Source organism: Eublepharis macularius, chromosome 7, assembly GCF_028583425.1.
Source record: "Eublepharis macularius isolate TG4126 chromosome 7, MPM_Emac_v1.0, whole genome shotgun sequence".
NCBI classification, from domain to species: domain Eukaryota; kingdom Metazoa; phylum Chordata; class Lepidosauria; order Squamata; family Eublepharidae; genus Eublepharis; species Eublepharis macularius.
In genome coordinates, this window is record NC_072796.1 from 3,308,558 (window position 1) to 3,331,649 (window position 23,092).

The following is a 23,092-nucleotide window of genomic DNA, read 5'->3' on the forward strand; positions in this document are numbered from 1 at the left end:
GACGCCATGAGCAAAACAAGAGGCTCCTTTAAAAGCAGTCCCATGATCCTAAATAAAGCACTCTTACTCAACCCTTCAATATGCAGCCCCTCTGAAAACGATCCGGCAGTCCTCCAGTCCTCTAGAGTGGCCAAGCTGCAACCGCAACCGCCGGAAAAAACAGGGAGTAATACCTGCCACCACAGTGTTTACATCACTGCCAGTTAAACCTGGAAGTGACATGGCGGGTGCTCTATTGTTTTGCAAAAGCTCTAACCAGAGAGGACAAAGGCACACTGGTGTAAGTCCAGCATGCATTCCTCCCGGCCCTATTTTCTTGGGCAATGACATGGGATACCAGGAGTGAATTCCTAGACATCACTGACCTTCAGGGGATGACTGCAGACAAAACCCAGGACACAGTGGCCTCAGACCCCAGGAGTCCACAACCCAGCCCCAAAAGTCTGAGAGAGTCCTGGATCCCCTGCTGACTCGGCAGCATAGTTCCAACATGGTGATGAACAGCCCACAGCAGCCAGTGCACGACCCACCCAGACCTGCCTCAAGCTGAGCAAGCCCACTTCTCACAAGGAGTCCTTGTGGCTGGCTCACAAGGTCTCTATGTGGCTCACAAAGCTTAGCCACTACCAGGGGGAAGGAGCTGAGCCACTGATAGACCCATGCTGGGGACAAAGATTGCCCAAGCACCAACAGTGTCCACCAGGGCATGCCCCTTGATTGACCAGTAGGCAGCCTGGCAGAGTCAGGGTGACTCTGGGCTTCTGCCCCATTTTGGCAAAGGGCTCTGGCCAAGGGATGGCAGGATGGGCCATACCGAGGGTGGAGCATCCCCCAAACTCTGGACTGGCCAAGACACTGGGGGTAGAGATAAGGTGTGGGGCCAGGGAGGAGGGGAAGGGTTGCCAGCCTCCAGATGGTGGCTGGAGATCTCCCGGAATTACAACTGATCTCCAGGTGACAAAGATCAGTTCCCCTGGAGAAAATGGCTGTTTTGGAGGGTGGACTCTATGGCATTATACCGTTCTGAGCCCCCTCCCTCCTTCCCCAAATCCTGCCCTTTCCAGGCTCCATCCCCAAATCTCCAGGAATTTCCCAGCTCTGACCTGGCAACCCAGGATAAAAGGAGATGTTGTGGGAAAGAGGGGTCATGTGAGGGCTTTCCTACTATGGACGTCCCTGCCCAGGGGTCCTTTAGCTCCCTCCTCTTCCTCCTTCCCCCTTCAGCCCTGGAGCAGGCAAGGGCCTTACTGGCTGCCACCACTCTGGTCTGGGAGCGCAACTAGGGAGGGCCCAGAGCACCCCCCCCTTCCCTTCACCCTTCCTAACAGCATCCCTCTATGGGGAGGGTGTTGCCAGGTGACTGGTTTGGCTTGAGGTGTGAGGACCCAGAAAAGGTTAACCAAACTATTGTATTAAACAGAGCAATCACTAAACAGGTGGGCAAAATGCTTGGGAGAAACAGTTTAGCAGAGGATACATTTAGAACAAGTAAGGCACAATGAACACACAAAGGAGATGGCAGAAAACAACGAATCCTCCTAACATGGCTGCCTGACTGGCCCTTCCTGGGTCCAGCCCCCCCCCTCCCTGGGTGGGGGCTCCTCTCCTGCTGGCAGGGGCGTCTCTGCCCTGCAGCTCCTGGGAGAAGAACCCCTTCCTCTTCAGAGGGCCTCGAGATTCGTTCTTCTCAGCCTCCTTGGCGCCAATCCCCTCCAATTTCCCCTAGTCCTAAAGCTGGGACGGGTCTTGGGAAATGTAGGCCTGCAGGGGAATTGGCAGTCAGGCCCACTGGAAATCTACTCCAAGGCCTCAGCCTGCAGGCTCAGGCTCATGACAGGAGGGCTCTGAACCCAGGCCAGGCAGGAAGAGCAGAGAGGCCACCACAAGGGAGACCGCGGCAGGGACGGAGAGGCGGCTCTCTGGGGAAGCAGCGTGGGCTCAGGTGTCGTAACCTTCTCCAGTTCTCTCATTTCTGAGGTCTGTGAGAAGGGTTGCCAGGTCCCTCCATACTCCCGCCGGGAGGGTAGAGTCCTTGGCACTTACTTGTGCTGGGCACAAGGTCCTTCTTTGCAAGCACGTGCCCTGGGACTGATGCGATGACTGTCATTTCCGGAAGTGACGCCAGCACGCCAGCTGTGCGAGTGCTCCACATGGGGCCGATTCGGCCTGTTTGGGCCCTTGCTGGCTCTCAAGTTTCCCCAAGCTCTGAATTACTATCCAGACTGAACAAGCTCCTTTCAAGTAATGTTCAGTTATAGCTCTGGGCTAATCTAAGGTATTTTTGTGCCTGGGGCAGAAAATCCCTAGCCATGCTCCCCACAGGAATAAGTACATGGCACGAGACATACATTCACCCAGACAAGCCTCCATCAAGTTAACAGGATCGGTGCAGGAACATTATACTTCGGAAAGGCCTGCACGGGAGATCTTCTCTGTGTATAGTGCCCCATCACAGCTCTGTCTGCCTGCTCCTCGGTTACCAGGGCCACTGCCTGAAGTGACCGCCTCACCATCTCTCCGGAGGGGCTGCCTCCAAGGGATCAAACTTGGGCAATTCAGTCACATCCAGCCTGCCTCACGAACAGCAAGGACCAGACTGTGTTTCGCTGTAATGGCACAATCCTTTTTCATGGCCGAGTTTCTTTTTCAGAAAAGAAAACTATCCTTGGCAGCCTGGAACTGTGAGGGGGAAAAGAAATGGAAGGCTTACTCCTTTCCCCGCCAATCATTTGTTCAAAATGGGACCCCTTCCCACAAGGAACAGATAAAGGCCCATTCCTCTGCAGGCATCCATGTCTCCATGTCTCCTTTCTCTCTTGGGAAGAAAAGCGAGATGGAGAATGAATCATTTCTCCAACGGGCAACAACAGTATTGGCTAAATAACTGTGACGCCTTCATGGTAAGCTCCCTACGAGCTACACTGCTAACTGATATCAATTTTTGCTTCTTGACGCCCCCGGCTGACAGAAGATGAGGAAATCTAGGAGAAGTCCACATTGAAGATGGAGAAAAAAACCCAAAAGGACAATGGCGCAGTGGGAAGAAAAATCATGTCACTCAGGTACACTGCCCCTACTTGCCCCTGAAGAAGCATATGCAAAACGCACAGGGGCAGGATAACTGAATAAAATAAGTTTTCTTCACAGTGCAGGAGATGTGGAAAGCAAATCTCAGATAAGACAAAAAACAACAACAAATCTCCTGTTTCTGCTTCCCTCAGTTTGAGCTCAACTCTGACAAAGTGAAGACTATTTAGGGGCTTATGAGCAGCGTGGTAGCCAGGCGGCCTGTGTAACATGGCCCATGCACAGACCTTTCCTTGCAGAGAGTACAATTTAGGAAGACCTGCTGGGGCATGCAGACAGGTGGTGTCTAAAAATCCCTACGAGAGCATTCCTTTGCTCCCGTTTTATCATAGACTTGCAATCGAGCAGGCACATGAAAGCTACATTCCTTGAGCCCCTATAACCTCAGCATATAAACACAGATCCTCTTTCAATCCAATTTCTTTAAACACAAGAGAAATCTGGAAAATGTTTCTTTCCCCCCCCAGAACTGAGGAATTAAGCCCCTTTGCACTGCTAATTTTCCATGGGTGCTTTGACTCCATCCTCTGCTGTATTGCTGTAGCTGCCTGTCACACAGTCTGGAAAACCTCGCTTTGAAGTCTCAAAAGCACCGCCTTTAACACACTCTCTGAAGAGGCTCCTGGGCTTTTCAAAGCTGGGTCTTAATGAAACCATCATCATTGCAATTCTGCACAAAGCGCTCTATCTGGGACAGTTGCACAACACTTCAGGGCTGGGGAGGAGATGCTCGGAAAAGAATGGCGCTGGCAGGACAACAGAACATGTTCCATTATATCAGAACCATGACGCTGTCTAGAGGCAAAAGCACTCCCTCCCCAGGACAACTGAGAGCTTCCCAAAACTGCTTGCGACCTCCCTTCTCCACAAAAGAGTGTTACATACAGGGCTTTTTTTCAGCTGGAATGTGGGGGAACAGAGTTCCAGAACCTCTTGAAAATGGTCACATGGCTGGTGGCCCCGCCCCCTGATCTCCAAACAGAGGGGAGTTGAGATTGCCCTCTGCACTGCTTGGCAGCACGGAGGGCAATCTCAACTCCCCTCTGTCTGGAGATCAGGGGGCGGGGCCACCAACCATGTGACCATTTTCTCCGAGGGCAACCCACTGAGTTCCACCACCTCTTTTCCCAGAAAAAAGCCCTGGTTACACAAATGCATTTAGTGCAGGCTGCCCACCTCCAACTGATGCCAGACCCACAAGACTTTCACACGCCACTCAGAAAATAACTTGATGCCCACTCTTCCATATCATGGCCATAAAAATGTGCAATTGTTTAGGAAATGTAGGGTGGGGTGGGGGCACTGAAATCCTATAAAATATCTAGATAGCCTTGCGGACAGATGAGAGCTCCTTCACATGCCCCAGCTGCTTCCACAACCTTTACAGGTGGGCACTGGGACGGCTCGTGATCCTTTGGAAGATCTGGGAATCCCGCATCTGAAAAAATAGGCTCTGCCTCACAAAAGCAGATGCCACCGTAATGGTGATCCCCCTCAGGTGCCAAGAGATTCTGCTGCTATGGCTGCCACAGGGACTCTGAGGTAACTTCAGAGTCTCAAGTTCATTAGACGGCCAAAGGTTTTCCTTATATTCTTTACTCAGAACCAGTTCTTCTTCCACAGAATTAGAAAAGGAAAAGATATGGCTCTTATTGGCCTATAATGATTTATTTAGCACTTTCAGTGTTCAAAACACTTCACATCCATTATCATAGTGACAAGAGATGAATAAGGCAGGCCAATAATGTGATTCACGTATTACAGATCAGAGGAGAGAACAGTGACGTGCTAATCCTGCCTACTGGGTTTATTACTGCGGCAAGAATGGAACCCGAAATGTCCCAGATCAAAGGTCATTCATTGGGATACCAGAGGGCGGCCAGTTTCCAAGTGGGGCCTGGAGATCTCCCAGAATTTCATCTGCTCTCCAGATGACAGAGATCAGTTCCCCTGGAGAAAATGGCTGCTTTGGAGAGCTGACTGTATGGCAGTATATCATTCTGAGGTCCTTCCCTTCCCCAAACTCCACCGCCCCCAGTCTCCACCTCCCAATCTCCAGGAATTTCCCAAGCCGGTGCTGGCAATTCTTTTTCACTACACCAGTTCTACAGAGCCTGCAGACAGACGAAATCACGTGTCCAGATGCCTCCCTGCCCCAGAAACTTTCCTGCACATAGAAAGCTAGCTGTGGGTCGGGCAGAAGGGGTTTCAGCTTGGCCAGAGACATGAAGTGCTTAGAATTAACGGGATATGTATGCACAATACTTTTTGAAATATCATCTGGGAATTACAATCCGTAGCAGACACAATTGCATTGCCAATGCAATTTCATTTGAAATCCAAATACTACCCCAAATCCTAAAACGCCACCCATCACAGGGCCACCAATGTTCACTGCCACCCTCCCGTCCCCACACACTTCTCCACTGGTGGAGGCTGTGCTCTTCAACGAACCAGAAGAGGACAGTAGGGACACGTGAGAACCCACACAGCTGCTGACTTGCCAGAGACCTGTGAATGTGATACCCCCCCCCCAGTCCCACTTCACAGACTCATTAAGAAGCAACCAAGTGAATGGCTCCATTGCTGGTGTGCATGTGACTGCGTATTCTCATGCTTGGCTGAATTAAGTCCATTGTGGGGCTTGAGGCGGAGATTCCACACCCAGCAGCCAGTGAATCCAAACACACTCGCTCCAGGCCCCCTCCCCTCCCTGAGCACCAGTGGCTTGGCCAAGCAATCCCAACTGAGCAACGGATCACTTAACCCAGCAGCCCACGGAAAAAACCCGTTAAACCGGAATGCACAGATTTAAGCTGATTTACTTGCACTGGTGCACAGCACAGCTCTGAACACGTTTACTCAAAAGGTTCGTCCCACTGAGTTCAACGTGATGACGTATGCCCCAACACGTCTGCTCAGAGCCAATTCTGCACAATCATGCTTGGGTGGGGGGCGCGATTTAAAGCGCAGCACTGGAGAGCAGGATGCAGAAAACGAGCCCTCCGCTCCCCCCTCCTCGTTCCCAACCCGCTCCGTCTTTTAAAGCCCATTTCTCCTCCTGGGGCTGTGCGGCCAGAAGTCTCTTCTGCAGGAAGGCAAGAGTGGCACGTGCTTTGGGGGGGGGGGGGGACTCAGCTGCTTGTGGCCCTTTGGGGGGCAGCCCTCAGAAAGTGGAAAGTGGCTCGAGGGCCCCACCATGTCTTAGGGCTTGGGAGCTGTTGAAGGGCCTGGAACCAACTCTGGGTAAAGCCTGACTAGCCCGCCATGAACACAAACACTGCGCCTTAGCTATGGCTGCCACAACGCCTGACTGAACAGATTATGCATCTAAGGAGCCACCCAGGGCTTTTTTCCCCGGGAAAAGAGGTGGTGGAACTCAGTGGGTTGCCCTCGGAGAAAACGGTCACATGGGTGGTGGCCCCGCCCCCGATCTCCAGACAGAGGGGAGTTGAGATTGCCCTCTGCGCCACTCGGCGGCGCAGAGGGCAATCTCAACTCCCCTCTGTCTGGAGATCAGGGGGGCGGGGCCACCACCCATGTGACCGTTTTCAAGAGGATCCGGAACTCCCTTCCACCGCGTTCCCCCTGAAAAAAAGCCCAGGAGCGCCCTAATGTTTACAAAGGTTCCCTAGTCAGTCAGGGTTTTTTTTTTTACAAGAGATGCTTCCCTTCTCCCCTCCTTCTAAACTGAGGCCCGTCCTTTTCCACCTTCAGCTCACTTGGGCAATCTCATGTATGGCTGCCAACCCCCAGGTGAGGCCTGTCAATCTCTTGGCATTACAACTGATTTCCAGAAAACAGAAATCGGTTGCCCTGGAGAAAAGGGCTGCTTTGGAGGGTAGACTCTATGGCACCTCAAACCCCATCCTCCCCCCCCGAATCTCCAGGAATTTCCCAACCCAGAGCTGGCAACCCTAGCCATGTCAAACATTTTGCTACTTGGATAAGTTGGCTCTGCAAGGAAGAGGGGTTTGCCCCCTCCCCAAGGAAAAATGTGTGCTTCTGAGCAGGCTGTAAAATGACAACTCTGCAAATTTCCTTTGGAGTAAACCTCAGTGAAATGAAAGCAAGTTCTTTTTTTCTCAGAACTGCTGATTTGATGTACGTTTAAACATCTTTACCGATCAATTAGATTCCATAAAATTATTCAACAATGGTTTCTTTATCCAGGAAGGAGCCATTAACTTTCACCTGCTTGTAAAATGCAACGCCTGCCAAAGCAGTTGGTTTATGCTGAATGGGAAAATCTTGCCACTCGGTGCCTGACTGAGGCCTTCTTCGGACAGCCCCCTGCAGTCTTGCTGGTCTCCCTCCCTCAGAGGGGGGGGGGACCATCAGATAACCCTGTCCCTGGAACTAGGCAAAAGGCAATGGTTTAAAAATAATCCTTTTATTTGTGAAGGAAGGAAATTAAACCTGTAGTTGTCAAGAGAGGATACGTATATGGGAAACGTAAGGTTTTCCTTTCTTTAGGAAGACACATCTCAGAGTGGAATTGCCCTTCCACCCAGTTTCCTTTCCCTTTTAAAGCATTAAAGGCTAATTCCAAATGCTTTTGTCCCCTAAGTCAGCCCCTGTGAGGATTTGCTGGGTGTTTATAAGGCTTGGGGTGGGGTGGGGGACAAAAAGCTAAAAGACAAAGCATTCGTGAACTACTCCTATACTGATTTAAAACATGCGGTGTGTGTTAGAAAAATAATAAATGACAAAAACAGGAAGGGATTTTGTTTTCTGTTTCTTAAAATGTAAAAAAATACAGACGCCCATTCGGTATCCAAACTAGCCCGCTGTTCCTTACAGCAACGCCATTTTGTAGATCCCCCTCGGCATCTGAACAGCAGCCTCTCTTTTCCTTCTCTCCTCTGCTGACTTGCATCTTTTATAAAACAGACATTTCATATACCCTTCTTCTTTTTTTAAAAAAAAGCATGCACACTAAACATTTGTATAACCGAACTAAAAATGAATACCACGTTCTTTGTGGGCACTGACCGTTTGCTGATGCCAGGATCATGGCTTGGAGCATTTCTGTATCAAACTGATTGTTTGGCCAAGTTCCATTTTCATCCCCATTCTGAGATCTGAGAATACAAAAAACAAAGGAAGGATTTTAAAAAGGCACAGTGGGGGGAAGGGGGAGGGGAGAGAGTTTATTCGCACACAGTAGGATTGGTGCTTCGTATCTGTATTTGTTTATGCAAAGAAAAAGAGATCCAGGCAGACAGAGAAGGTCCCTTTCGAAGGACTAAAATCTGCTGATGGGTGTTCAAATGGGCAAGGTGGGGGGGGGGGCACCTGCAACTTTAACAGGTATGCAAAAGCAGGGAATTTGGCTGACGAAAGCAGCCCCGACTGACACGCCCTCAGCTTAGCCCCTGTAACAACAACGAGGAGTCCTGTGAGCTTTTTAAAGGCTGTTCCCTCGTTTATTTATGGTTAATGCCAACCTCTAGCTGGAGATCTCCCAGAAATGATTTCCAGATGAGAGAAATAGGTCCCCCGGGAGGAAAGCAGAGGGCAAACTCTATAGCATCACATCCCAGCTGAGCACCCCCCCCCCGCCCCTTCCCCAGGCTCTGTCCCCAAATCTCCCCGAACGTCTCCAGCTACAGCTGGCAAATCCTTTGGCCGCGTCTACGGAAACTAAGGCCACAACAATCCAATCATTTTTCAAGGTTCCACAAACCATTTTGGCTGGATACCCTCCTCAAACTCATCAGGACTTTTTAAGAAAACAGGAACTGGAACCGAAAAGAAGGCCTGGACAGCACCTTCCAGGGGGGATCTCTGTAGCAGGATCTCCTCCACTCATGGCTGCATCCTCCTCTAGTGCAAGGTGCCTTTCCCTGACACAAGACGCTCTTCCAGGAGAGACTAAAACAGAATGTGGAACCACGCCCTCCTCTAGACCCAAACAACACAACTCACAGCATCCATGAAATAAGGGGGTGGGGGGTAGTTAGCAACACTTTACAACAGAAGTCCAATGTTACAGCAGATAGTGTTGGGCTAGGATCCAGACCCAGGTTCGAATTCCTCACTTTGCCATGGAAGCTTGCTAGGTAACCATCCTTCAGTCAGACACACTTGGCCTCACCTGTAACTGGGTAATTTTTTAGAGTAATTGAGGAGAGGAGAATGTAATGTAAGCTGCTTTGGGTCCCCACTGGGGGAAAAAGCAGGTATAAATGAAAATTAATAAAATAAAATAAAATAAAATAAAAGCTGTGCATCTTTCTCCTCGAAATGTCCCAGATTCACAGGCAAGAGAGATTTTCTTTACTAAAGGCCCAAGACTAAAAATCAACATCTTTTTTTTTTTTAAGCAACTGTGTATGACAGATAGACAGAGATCTGGGTCAAGACTGCAGGGCCCCGGGATGTTTAACCCCCCCACCCCCCCCCCCCCCACGCAAACCTTTTCTGAATGCAAATCTTCCTCAGGTGCTGCTCTCTGCCAGGGGAGGGGGGGCATGCAGCATGCTTTCTCTCACGGCCTGTGAAGATCAGAATTTGGACAGAAGAAGTTGGGCCACAAGCCCGTGCCATTGGCCCCCATCCAATCTAACTCCTCCAGCTCAGTTGTGATTGGCATTAAAAATGTATGCCAATAAAGGTATTTGAATGAATGCATTAAAAAACAAGATGCTTATCCCTGTAAAAATTATTTGTATCGTTGAGATTTTGAAAACAATAAACAGGATTGTGGGGGAGGGGGGGACCAAGCAAAAAAGCCCCTCAACTAGAGGGCCTGATCCAGGACCTCACCTACTGTGTGTACTTTGCCCCTTGTATTTTGCATTTCCTGCACCAATTCACAGCTTGAGCATGTTTACTCAGAAGTTACTCTCACTGCTTTGAATGTGATTTATACCCAAGTAAGGGTACAGCGTTAGCCTTTTAATGGTACAAAACGACTTCCTTAGCTATAAGGACAGAACCTGTAATCTCTCCCAACTATCAGTGCAATCCTATGGAGAGTTACTCCAGTCTAAGGCCATTGACTTCAATGGGCTTAGACTGGAGTAACTCTGCATAGGATTGCACTGTATATCTCAGTTGCTTTCCAACAGACTGGAAGGTTGTCGTTTGTGCCCAGATGTTTGGGAAGCTCCCCGCCCCAAGGCAAGGGGGCCAGCCTTTCTCATTCAGGTCTCTTGCACAAAAGTCTGAATATCAGTATTCTGCCACTCAAGTTCTGTTACTTCATACATTCCCTTTCAACTGTAAAGAGTCCAGTAGCACCTTTAAGACTAACCAACTTTATTGTAGCATAAGCTTTCGAGATCCACAGCTCTCTTTGCCAGATGAACTGCCAGATGCATCTGACGAAGAGAGCTGTGGCTCTCGAAAGCTTATGCTGCAATAAAGTTGGTTAGTCTTAAAGGAGCTACTGGACTCTTTACTATTTTGCTACTACAGACTAACACGGCAAACTCCTCTGGATCTATGATAACCTTTCAACTGTGGGATTCACTTGGGGGAGGGGCTCACTCATGGGAAAGCCGCCTCTTCAGGTTTGAAAAGGGGGGGGGGAGTCACAAACAGAAAAGAGAGAAAATTTCACTCATTGCCATTGCAATGTTACTAAAACACCAGTGTGAACTGGTTAATTGGTTGATTCCCGGTCTTTGTAATTTGTTGAGCTGACTAACCGGGTTAGTCTCCCCTATTCTTGTGTTACTGCAATGAAGGAAGCAAAAGGAAGGAAGCAAAACTTAGAAGACAAAAGATCTGCCACAAAAATTGAGCCAAGTAGGCCTCTGTAATCAAGCAGTGGAAACAAATATGTGCAAAGTTCTGTGGATGGAGATAATCTATAGGTGGGAATATATGCATACGGTTTTCCAAGGGCAACTTGTCTTTAGGAAAACTACAAGCGATATGCGATTCTCATGGCCAAACCAGATGCAATTAGGTTTGACAACCTCCCAGTGGGGCCTGGAAAGGTCCTGGAATCACAGCTGATCGCCAGATGACAGAGCTCAGTTTCCCGGGGGGGGGGGGGGGAATGGCTGCTTTGGAGGATGGACTCTATGGCATTATACTCCACTGGGGTCCCTCCTTAAGCCCCACCCTCAAATCGCCATGAGTGCCATATTTGGCACTCTTAGAGCAGAACCACAAGTGACAAAAGGCACAGATTGGACACTTGTCAGCTTCCCTCAAGTTTTGATGGGAAATGTAGGCAGCAGCTTGGCGGAATGTTGGACAAGTGACAGTTGAAAAGTCCATTGGACAGCAGTCGGAGAGCAAAGCTGCGAGACCAGGATGCCTACATTTCCCATCAAAACTTGAGGGAAGCTGACAAGTGTCCAATCTGTGCCTTTTGTCACTTGTGGTTCTGCTCATAGATGTAATGGTAGCAGTGGAACCATTTGTTTGAGTGCAGGTCTGCTCTTCCCCCCCTCCCCCGGACGCCCATTCACGTATAAAGTCTATGAAGCTGCCAGGGGCTTGGCCACTGAGTCCTGGATAGCTTACCCTGGTTGGCAGAATGGCTGCCCCTGGGTTTCAGGGAGAAGAAAAGTTTTTAGCTGGAAATATTGAACCCGGGGGAGCAACTGCTCGATTCCAGAGTTGCACCCCTGAAACGGGCCTACGCCCAGTTTTTAGAGGAGAAGCTGGAGGGGTGGACCCCCCTCCATACACCCGCTGCTTTCCCCCAATACAGATTTCTCTCACAATTGGAGCTGAGAAGAAAAACCCGAGGAGGCCAAACTGAGGGAGGGAAGCCAGGGGTCAGAAGCTGGCACCCCCTCATCTTTGCTTTAAATAGTGGACCCTCCACTTCTCCATCCCACTTGAGTTAGTAATGACTCGGTGCTTGCACAGGGGACTACCTTTACCTTTTTTTATATGTGACTGTGGCTGACCTGTATTTAAACAAATGGTCCTGCCCTTGTCACATGTCAAAGAAGTACAGCGAGGAATTCGTATCCGTTCTGTTAGCAGAGGCACTCTGGTGGAAGGAGCCTCTCTGACTGCCTTCTGTCAGGGGAAGGATCCTCTGCCACTGGAATGAACCAGAGTGCCTTTGAGGGCCACAATCCACGTGACTGTGGGCTGTGGGGATCATGATGGGTTGTGATGTCAATATGTCCACCCGTCATGGCTCGGAGGGCAATCTCAACTCCCCTCTGTCTGGAGATCAGGGGGCGGGGCCACCAGCCATGTGACCATTTTCAAGAGGTGCCAGAACTCCGTTCCACCACGTTTCAGCTGAAAAAAAGCCCTGACTGTCACCCAGAACAATCATTGTACCCAAGGGTCTTGCTCCAACCTAATTATGTTTCATGGCAATCCTGCCATAGTCCTTCTCCTCCCAACTCACACATCACTCTAGAGTTTTCAAAGCCCTTTAACACACATTACCCATTCATAATCCTTACAACACCCCTGTAAGTGTGATTATTCTCATGTTCCTAATGGGGGAGAGGGGCTGAAGCCGACAGAGTAGCTTGCCTAAAGAAGAGATCTGAAGAAGGGTGCTCTGACTCTCGAAAGCTCCTACCCTGAAAAATTAGAGAGAGCCTGAGATTTGCATAGTGTTGACTGACTATTCCTTGAGTCTGCCCTGAGTCAACCCTCCTCTCTTTCTCTGAGCGACGCTCCACACAGTGCTGATTGGCTGGCCACTGTGTCAGTCCCAGAGGGGATAGATTTTAAAATTTAAACAAGCAGTGCAAAAAAAAAACACACAAAATGCGTGGAGAAAAAAATTAAGTTCCGAGCAAGTACTAGAGCAGATAAACCAGCTAGGGGGAAATGAATATGAAGCAATCTGTCTGAAGGGGTTGGGGGAGGAATGCTTTTGATCCAAAAGGCATGCACGTGTCTGGTGGGAGCAAAGACAGGGCAAAGCAGTGTCCTCCCCAGCTCAACTGGTCCTGTTGGAAAGACTATTTATATGCACCCCTCGTGAGCTCATGACAAAGCCCATGGAGGGCAGGGTGGGTCACATCAGTGCCCAGTTCTCGTGGCCCCTTCTTACATGCCCAGGGTAAGGCCGATCGCTACCTTGGGGTCAGGCAGCCATTTCCCCAAGGCCAGTTTGGTTAGGGATCCTGACGGTGTTTTGCCATCTTCTGGGCACTGACTAAGGGTCACTGGGTGTGTATTGGGGGGGGGGGTATTTGTGAATTTCCTGCAGGGGTTGGACTAGATGACCCTAGAGGTCCCTACCAACCCTATGATTCTACGAAAGCTGCGATTCTAAGCAGAAGCATCCTGCCCTGGAGCTCCTCTCACGATGCAGAAGGGGGATTTACACCTTCAATGAGAAATGTGTCTTGGCTTTCATCTCAGAGGAGGAGAGGCTGCTCTGCCACCTCCGCTTGCAGGCCTGGAGATGCACCTGGGAGAACCACATACACTTAAAAAACAAACTCCACTTATTCTCAGTCTGCTCAGAGTATACTTGCAGTCTGAACAGAAAACTGAATGACCAGCAAGCAGATTGCCAGTTAGAAAAGACACCCCATTCACGTGGGCATCTGCTGTAAGAGAGCTGGTGAGGTGGGGTGTCAGACTCTAGGATCTGGGGGACCTGAGTTCGAATTCCAACCCCTCCCCCCCCTCCCCACCATGGAAGCTGGGACGTGTCACTACTCTCAGCCTAACCTGCTTCACAAATTGGTTGGGAGGATAGAAGGGAAGAGAGAATGTTGTAAACTGCATATAAATGAAGTAAACAGACTAATAAATAAAATGTCTTGAAGATCGGGAGAGAAACAGGGCGAAGGAAAGGAAAAGAACTGTCCATTGAAATCCTCTGGGGTAAAGAAAATCAGGCTCTCTTTCTTCATCTGTTTTTGCAGCAGCGCTAGCAAGCAAGAGTGGTTCTGCCTCTTTCAAGGCACCCAGCACACTGGCAGTTTCTATGGCAACACAGCGTGTGAACTACCCAGGCGCATTGCAAATACTTCTTCCACTGAAGCACTACATGCTTATATTGTACTTTCACCACCATCTTACAGATTCCTTTTAGCCCCTTTGGATCTTCTCTCTCAAAAGAAAGGGAGAGGCTCAGGGACAGAGCTCCAGCTTTGCAGGTTGGAAGCCCCTGCTTTGGTCTCCAGTACCTCCCATTCAAAGGATTATGGTTTGCATGAGGGAAAAGGAAAAGGGCCTTAGCTGGAGACCTTGGAGTGGTCCTGCGACCCCGGGGCTCATCAGAAGCAGCTTCACAGACAGGGAGGGCTCATAGCTCCAGTCCGAGCACCACCGCCTGCAATGAAGACTTGGGAGACTTCTGCCTTGGAGAGCTTCTGCCACTCCATATGCAGAGATAGACGGAAGTAATGGCTTGACTTGGTAGATGATCAAGAAGGACGGCATAAACGCGTTAAGAATGCACTTGGGACTGGTAGGGCCCTGACTCATGGCCAGAGACCCTCTAAACTCCCGCACAGGGGGACGTTTCCCAGGTACAATGCGGAGAGTTTGTATTTAATCGGGCTGTCAGATACAGTAAGCCCAATACGGTCTCCTTACGGTATACTTACAGTGCAATCCTAAGAACTATTCCTTTCTAAGCCCACTGATTTCAATAGGCTCAGAATGGGGTGACCAGGGCTTTTTTTCAGCAGGAACGTGGTGGAACGGAGTTCCGGCACCTCTTGAAAATGGTCACATGGCTGGTGGCCCCGCCCCCTGATCTCCAGGCAGAGGGGAGTTGAGATTGTCCTCCGCGCCGCTCCCCTAATCTAAGCTCCCCTCTGTCTGATCAGGGGAGGGCGGGGCCACCGGCCATGTGACCATTTTTGTCAAGGGCAATTTAAACTTTAAAAAACTCCCCCCTTGTTCCAGCTGACCCAAAGTGACGTCATTGTGCGGTCCTGAGTTCCACCACCTCTTTTCCCAGAAAAAAAAGCCCTGGGGGTGACTCTTCTTAGGATGGCACTGTTAATGTTCAAACTTGGACTATCCCTCTTGCCCACCACAGCCACCATATTGGACCTTGTGTCCAATACAGAGAAGCAGGTGGGCAAAGAGCCCATGCCCCCCCCCCGCCCCGGGTTCACCCTAGACTTGCTCTTGCTACTTTTCCCTTACTCCCCTCCCCTGTTCAGCGTAACTAAATGTTCTCTTTGATGAGATTTTGCGACTTCTGTATTTTAAAATTTCATTTAAAATCCGTGTTCCTCTTTCCCCAACCCTATCTCTGCTCAAGGGTGTGTGTATTTGATGGTTTTAATTTCTAACTCAAAACACGACAGCATCTCATTTTAGAGATACCGGAAGACATTTTACGATACTGGTCAAAACGTGGGATACCAGTCCCACAAAGAAACAAACAGATCCGTCCCCAGCCTCTCAAGAATTAAGAGTCACCCCTTCTCCCTTTGAAAGTGTAACAACAACTATGACTTAACAAATATTTGGGAATGGAGGAAAAGTTTGCTCAACAGACACAGAGTGCCAGGGAACAGACGTCTGCCATTACTTATTTACTGGTCATTTAACTCATCATTAGCCCCCCTTCTCCCTCACTTTGTTTTAATGACTCGATTGCCCAGTACTGTGTGTTACGCAGATCCGCTTCTCAAGCCCTGCTCTCTGTGCCAATGGTTGCCAACAGACCTGGAGAAATGTGTCCTGTCCTTGTTATAGCATGTTATATACATCACTTGGTAAATAACGTCCCACTGAGTCTCTATTAAAGGGACAGGTCATCCCCCCTCCAAACAGTGGCAACTCTATCCAATGGTAAGAGAGATACTGGTGTAACTGGAGTAGTTTCTGGATGTATAATCAGGAATGCATGTCTCATTTGCAAGTATTAATTGGCACAAAACAGGTAGGGCCAGAACATCCACAAGAGGCAAGGCATCGGGTTTTTTTACTGGCATCAGAGCATATCACAATACCCACAGTGCAAACTCTCCCGTGCTACTTCCTGACAGCCAGAAGCAATGCACTATGGGAGAGTTCCAGTGCTGGGCCTCCTCAGGCACTAGGATAACCCAGAAGAGCAATGACCCGCCGTTTCCAAAGACAGCTTTCGTAGCAAGGTCACGGGAGCTCTGGACACAGTTACGAGAACCACCAGATTCTCATCTCAGTAGAAATATAAAACATGCGTTCTTTATTTTAGCCATAATTTCATCCAAAAGGGCTGATAAGAAGTTAGTAAAAGATGGAGGGAGGAGAACTGGGCATGTGTGTTTCAGGCGGGTAGCCGTGTTGGTTTGCAGTAGAAATGCAAGATTTGGGTCCAGCGGCACCTTAAAGACCAACTAGATTTCCAGGGTAGGAGCTTTTGAGAGTCAACACTCCCTTCTGTATTCGAGTCTGCCCAAAGCATGATGGGGCTTGGCCTGGCCTTGGTAGGAGGGGACTCAGGGCAGCACAGCAGCTGTGCCAGAGTCATTCATTCGACTGCCATTTTCCTATAGTTGTAGCAATAGTTACCCCCCAGGCTTTTTTTCTGGGAAAAGAGGTGGTGGAACTCAGTGGGTTGCCCTTGGAGAAAATGGTCACATGGTGGGTGGCCCTGCCCCCATGATCTCCAGACAGAGGGGAGTTGAGATTGCCCTCCCTGCCGCCAAGCAGTGCAGAGGGCAATCTCAACTCCCCTCTGTCTGGAGATCAGGGGGCGGGGCCACCAGCCATGTGACCATTTTCAAGAGGTTCCGGAACTCCGTTCCCCCGCGTTCCCCCTGAAAAAAAGACCTGGTTACCCCTAATGCATAGTATTAGGAGTTGTCAAAATAAAAGGAGAGGTGGGGAGGGACCGCTTTTCTTTTGCTGTGGGTAACAGGGAACAAGGACCTTCCTGTTATGGTTGCCAACTCTGGGATGGGAACTTCCTGGAAATTAGGGGGCGTGTTCTGAGAAGGGACTTCGGCCTCTCCTAGAGTTCGTTACCCTGCACAGCCCACCTTCCCCAAGCTGCCATTTTCTCCAAGGGAACTGGTCTCTGTAGTCTGGAGGCCAGCTGTAAGAAGAACTCCAGTTCCCAGCCTTCCCTCTTTCCCTCCCCACAAAGCTGGTAACTAGAAGCTGAGGTGACACAAACACCGATCATTTTCAGTTGGGACGGTTCTGAGCAGCTGGCTGACCTCTTTCTGGGCAGCTGGGCAGGCTTCGAAGGGAAAAAGTTGGCCCTGCTTTGTTGGCACGTGGTGCCAGCCATGCCCCCTTCTGTCCTGCACCCCGCAGAAGGCAAGGCGGGCAACCCACTTTCTCGCCCTCCTGCACCTTCTCCTGCTCGCGGCCACAAGAAGGAGAAGGAAAAGCCCTTGAGACCCCGGCACGGTGAGGACTGCGGGATTATTCGGGGAGGGGGGGGGGAGCCATTATTCTGTCCGCTTTACTCTCTGGAGTAAAGAACAACTTTGAAGAGTAAAAGAGAAATGGGGAGAGAGTGTGAAAGAAAATGCAGAAGTGGTTTGGGAAGACTAGAGTGTAGACAGGACCAGGGCTCATTTTGAGGGGGAACGCGCAGGAATGCAGTTCCGGTAGTTCTCCAAAAAAGTCACGTCAGGTGGCCCCGTCCACCTGATTTTGGGTCATTTTGGGCACATTTCAGCCTGGACCAGGGCCAAAATGGCCCAATTTGGGCCCAAAATGGACAGGATCAGACCCCAAACAGCCAAGATTGGTCCCAAAACGGCCAGGACTGGGCCTCTGATCGGTGGTGGATCACTCTCTCGCTCCGCAGCGGCCCAGTCCTGTCCATTTTGGGCCCCTTTTCAACCATTTTCAGCCCCTTTTTGCCATTTTGGGCCCAATTTCGGCCCTGAATGGCCAGGATTGGGTCCAAAACAGCCAGGATAGGTGATGTCAGGAGGTGGGGCATAAGCAAATCAGTTATGCCAATGACACACTTCCGGTGATGTCAAGGGGTGTGGCATATGCAAATGAGTTGCGCTAATGAGTTATGCTAATGAGTTCCTGCAGCTCTTTTTCTACAAAATGACCCCTGGACAGGACGCCCCACGGAGCCCTCCTCTCTCCTTAGCAGAGACCTGAAGTGCAGAAATCAGCAAGTAAAGCTTTTCATGGCCGAACATTCTCACCTGCATATTGTCCCAGGTAAGTCTGCCAACTGTCTGGAGAAAAAAAAAGTCCTATCCCTTGCATAGAGGTTCAGTGGAATTCCATAAGTGACGGACATCAGGGCTCATTTTGAGGGGGAACGCACAGAAACGCAGTTCCATCAGTTATTTCGGCCTGGATTGGGGACGAAATGGCCTGAATCGGGCCTCTGACGGGTGGTGGATCACTCTCCTGTTCAGCAGCGGCCCAATCCTGACCATTTTGGGCCCCTTTGCAGCCATTTTCAGACCCTTTTAACTGTTTTGGGCCCAATTTTGGCCCTGAATGGCCAGGTTTGGATCCAAAGCAGCCAGGATAGGTGATGTCAGGGGGTGTGGCATATGCAAATCAGTTATGCTAATGATACATTTCTGGTGATGTCAAGGGGCATGGCATATGCTAATGAGTTATGCTAATATGCTATGCTAATGAGTTCCTCCAGCTTTTTTTCTACGAAATGACCTCTGGGTGACATATTTACTTCTGTGCCAGGGAAAGTTTTGGCTGCCCATTCCACACATTAAGACTCTACGAAAGGGACAGGATATTTTCCCTACAGGCCTAGCTTCAGGTCAAGCTTTGGTTAAAGGGACAGTTAAAGGATTTGTTTAACCGCAGCTAAGCAGGGCTGGCACCTTTTTAAAAACCAGCCCACTCGGGCACTTCTACCAGCCGCTTGAGAGCTTTTCCTGTCATTGACTCCATGCTGGCAAAAGCTCCATCTGCTCCAAGTCTGCATTCCAGGCTGTTGTCAGAGGCACAGGAGCAAGGCCAGTAAGACAGGTGGCAAGGCTGGAGGCACCAGCCCCTGGGGCAGAACCAGACCTCCAATGGCAAGCCAATGGCCAGTTGCTTCCAAGAAACCCCCTCGCGAGCAACTCATCAAGTCCTGCTGCTGATGAGTAGCGCTGGGCTCAAAGACAGAGTGCATTGGGAAGCCCTCGTTTGTAGAGGAGAAAGCCACACGTGATGTCCTTGCAGCCGGGGCCCTGCTGCCTGATGTCTAACCAGCTCTGCTCTGAACGTGTCCCCGCCTCCACTCCTCTAGTGGGCAAGTGTGGCCTCTGGGCCCAGTGCTGGCCCATCCCTCATACTGTAAGGATATCTGCCCCCCCCCCACTCCAGCAAGCACCTGGCAATAGTTATGAGCGCCAAAGTTTGCTTATGACCTAATCAAGTGGGGGGAAGTGGGGGGGCGGGGAGGGAAGCAACTGGTTTGATAAAGGGGGAGGGAGGGGATTTCATGACTGACACAAGTGCAGACTAATCTGTGCTGTGCAAATCTGGTTTCTGTTCCAAACCGGAAGGACAGGTTTCCTCCGAGCTGGATGTGGGCAAAAATTTGACAGGTATCAAAGAACTGGTGAGCCTGCCAGCTCACGGCCAAGGCGCTGTCTGCCTCTGCGCACCCCTGGGTGCTGTGCACGAGCAGCGCCAGCTGCAGACTTCTTTTTGCATGAGGCTGCAGGGATAGGTCCCTGCTGAAATCTAACATTAGCCACGTGTGCCAAAAATGTAAAAAAGGCTACAGGAGAACTACTCTGAATGGAAACGGCCTGAACTGGGCGGTGTAGCAGAGTAAGGCGTAAAATTAACTCACGGATCATACCAAAGGCCAATTCGCTCCAGAAAGTGGGGATGACCAGCAATGCCAATACAGCAGCAAGCAGGGACACCTTGACGTGCGAACCTCTCTTTGAATGCTGAATACTTCCACTCTCTGTACAGTAACTATTCTTGGGGTCCAGGAATAAAAAGTCCTTTTCTTCAACAGTGCCTCATTTTATTCTAATCTTTATGGTACTCTGGATTAGAACTGCCAACATTTTTTCTGGCAGGGTTCCTGAACCTTCGACAGATCTTCAAAAAGCAGGGATTCTGCTGGTGAAGCTTTTCCAATTATGCAAGAGAGGCGGGCGATATATCACCTGAATTCCTGTTTGTCAAAGAGCTGTTAAATGCACAGCAGCCCAGCCAGAAGAAAAGAAAAATAGCCCCAACTGTTGATCTGCTTAGAGCTGGGCAATTTATGCCTCATTTTCTACTATAAGCCACCTCTTACAAATATTCCCTTTTGTGCACAAATATAAAAAGATCCAAATATCTAGCTTGAAGCGTGCTTGTGACCCGGTTTGGGGAGGGGTACAGCTGGAGAACGAGCATGCACACTGACTGGCCTTCCCACGCAGCATGAACACACATCCCCTAACATAAAATGGACATCCACTCCATTTACCTTCTTGCTACGGACGTTTTAAATTACTGGTCAGCGGAGCACAGTAGGGTGGGAGGATATGCCTGGTAGTATTTGCAAGCAAAGCACAGTCAAAACAGTTGCAAAATATTTTACATCCTGTGACACAAACAGACATTTTCCTGAGTGACAGGCAGGCAGCAAGCCTGTTGCAATTGCTATGCAGAGGCCCAAATGCCAACCAAGTATAAAGCCGCAAGATTAGAGTCCAGTATTTTCAGGGTATGAGCTTTCGGGAATCAAAGCTCCGTTGGTCAGACACCTGGAAGTTTTGCCTCTGAAAAGCGCGTATCCTGGAAATCTTGCTCTTTAAGGTGCTACAGGTCTTGAATCTTGCTCTTCTGGTGCAGACCAACACGGCTACCCACCTGAAACTATCTCCAGGTATAAAGGTATATCCTGATCCACTTGGTAACTATTTGAGCTTCCGCGCCTTTCACAGCAGCTGGGTGCCCAAAAACCTAGGAGGAGGAGCCCCCCCCCACACACACACACACATGCCTGTGAGAAAATGCTTCAGATGTTGGTAGGCTGCAAGGAGCTAGTTTCATTCGTTTTTTAAAGGCAGCAGGCCCTACAGGGGATGAGAAAAAATGCAGGAGTCTGAAGCTGAGGAGTTCGCTAAGGCGGGATGTGAATCAAAAACTTCCTAAGTAGACTTAGGCAAGCTACTTCTCCTCCATCTTCAGTGTGAGAATAATAATGATACTGGCCTACCTTATAGGGCTGTAACGTACCGAGAAGGGCTTTGGATACTTGCCAAAATGCCCGATTGTTTCCTACCCACTGTTAGCACTTCCTAAGGCAACGGGCACCTGGATGCTTGTTGTGAGAGGCTTCTTTTGTAGACTAGACTGAGTAGACTCCATCTGAGAGGTACAGCATCTACAATGAGTGTGTGATCTCAGAGTTTTCAGCACTTTGGAAAATTCTGGCACATCCATGCAAGAACTGAGAAGGTTTTTATGTTGCACTACAGCTATCTCAAGCACACACCCTGACCACTGCTGCTTCACATGGTGGCATGCACAGCGGCAAAAGAACGCCCACAAGGCAGTTCTCCCCACTCTTACCTTGGCTCACTGGAGGCCCTGTTGGGGAGGTGGACTTTAAAATAAACTGGCAGTTGACATATCCCTATAGAGTGATTACATATTCCAATCTATCTATTAGTTCCTCTAAATTTTCAAACTTTCTTTTTTAAAGAAGTACGTCTCAACCCCCTTTCACTGCTGAGATATAATGGAAAAGGCTTATTTCTGTAACAGGAAGATCCCAGACTTACTTTTTTCAAAAGCTAAAAACCTGGAATTCAGAGGACCTAATAGATAGATTGGCATCACTCTATATCAATATATCAGTTGTGGTCTTTTTAAGAAAGCTCCCCCCAAATCCTTTGGTGGTGTGTGGGGGGGGGGAGGGGTGGCAGCTTCAGGTTGGGATAAGGTAGGGGAAATGGTGCCCATGTGGGTGGGACCCGCAAAATGCACCTTCCCACCCACATGGCATACAAACACACTTTAACTGCCATCTTTCCAAAAAGTTCCTATCAAACCAGGTTTGGGAAAACTCACAGCAAAGTGGGGGGGGGGAACATGGGAAGTGAGTGATTAGGGGAAGATGTGGCGTGGATTCTCTTAATAAGGATACTCGCCTCTGTTTTGGATGCGAAACAGCCTGCGCTAGAGAAGGAATACCAGGTTTTGTTGTCCAGATTCCGTCTTCAACCGGAACAGTATTGCTGACTTGCAAATCTCTCTGCAGCTGCCCTTTAACAGCAAACAACAACGCTACACTCCGCACCCTGAAAATCTTCCCTGACTGATTTCTGCATTTCAGACCTCTTCAATGCACAAGCCTGGGCGTGGGCCTTCTAGTCCGCTGACAACCTTGCTTGTAGCAAACATTTTTCTCTCTCTTGTTCTTGACTGCTAGCATGGGGAAAGACTACCTATTCCACCAGGGTCAGTCAGAAATCCGAAATTTATCGTGCTCACACTTTCTAACTGTTCACAGCCATAGAAGATTATTTGAGAATCTCAGCCTAGATTTTGGTAGCCATGAGTAGAAACTGACAACCAACAGGGCCAAAAAACCCAAGCCAAACCCAAACCCTCAGCAGTATCACCCGCATGCCAGCGCCAAACCCATGCTTCATTTCCCAAGCACAGGGCTAATGCCTACAACTGAAACCAAGCAACCTGCACAGAAGAGAAAGGAAACTGCTCGACACTCACCCGCTGGTGCCTGGTCTCTGGGCCTGAGAGAATCGCCAGTCTGTGTTAACAGGTTGTGCTTGCTGAAAAAGAAAGACAAGTAGAATTGAAATGCTCCTACTCCGACATTAAAACATCAAAGCAAATCGATCCTCAGTTGACTATTGTTGTGGGTTGTGGACATGCTTTAGTGTATAAGACAGAAACAGAAGCAGGGGAGAACATTTAAACATTTTTTAAAAATGCCTAGACATCTCCAACTATTAAAAGCTCACACAGAGAAGCAGAAAAGACAGTGACTTCTTTCACATCTTCCCAAAAATTCAAACCGAAATACTTGATTAAGGGAGTTCTCTGAGTAATTTTTGCCTTGAATAATTTTTCACTATGATCAGAAAATATGCTGTGAAATAAACAAAGCATGAAATAAGATGGAATGGGAATCATTTAAACCAGAGAAGACCGGAACATTGGGAAGAATGGGCTG

The 23,092-nt window shown here is 49.3% G+C and overlaps 1 protein-coding gene across 7 annotated transcripts in view; it reads right to left on the bottom strand.

Annotated features, from left to right (window-relative positions):
* LOC129333226 (protocadherin gamma-C3-like) overlaps positions 1-23,092 on the bottom strand; it is a 235,475-nt gene that overhangs the window by 12,332 nt on the left and 200,051 nt on the right. For all 7 annotated transcript variants that reach the window (XM_054984745.1, XM_054984743.1, XM_054984741.1 and 4 more), the window contains exons 2-3: positions 22,627-22,688; positions 8,083-8,171 (exon numbers count right to left, since the gene is read on the bottom strand). In XM_054984745.1, coding sequence (XP_054840720.1) covers positions 8,083-8,171; positions 22,627-22,688 — 151 coding nt within the window. The remainder of the gene's footprint in view (positions 1-8,082; positions 8,172-22,626; positions 22,689-23,092) is intronic.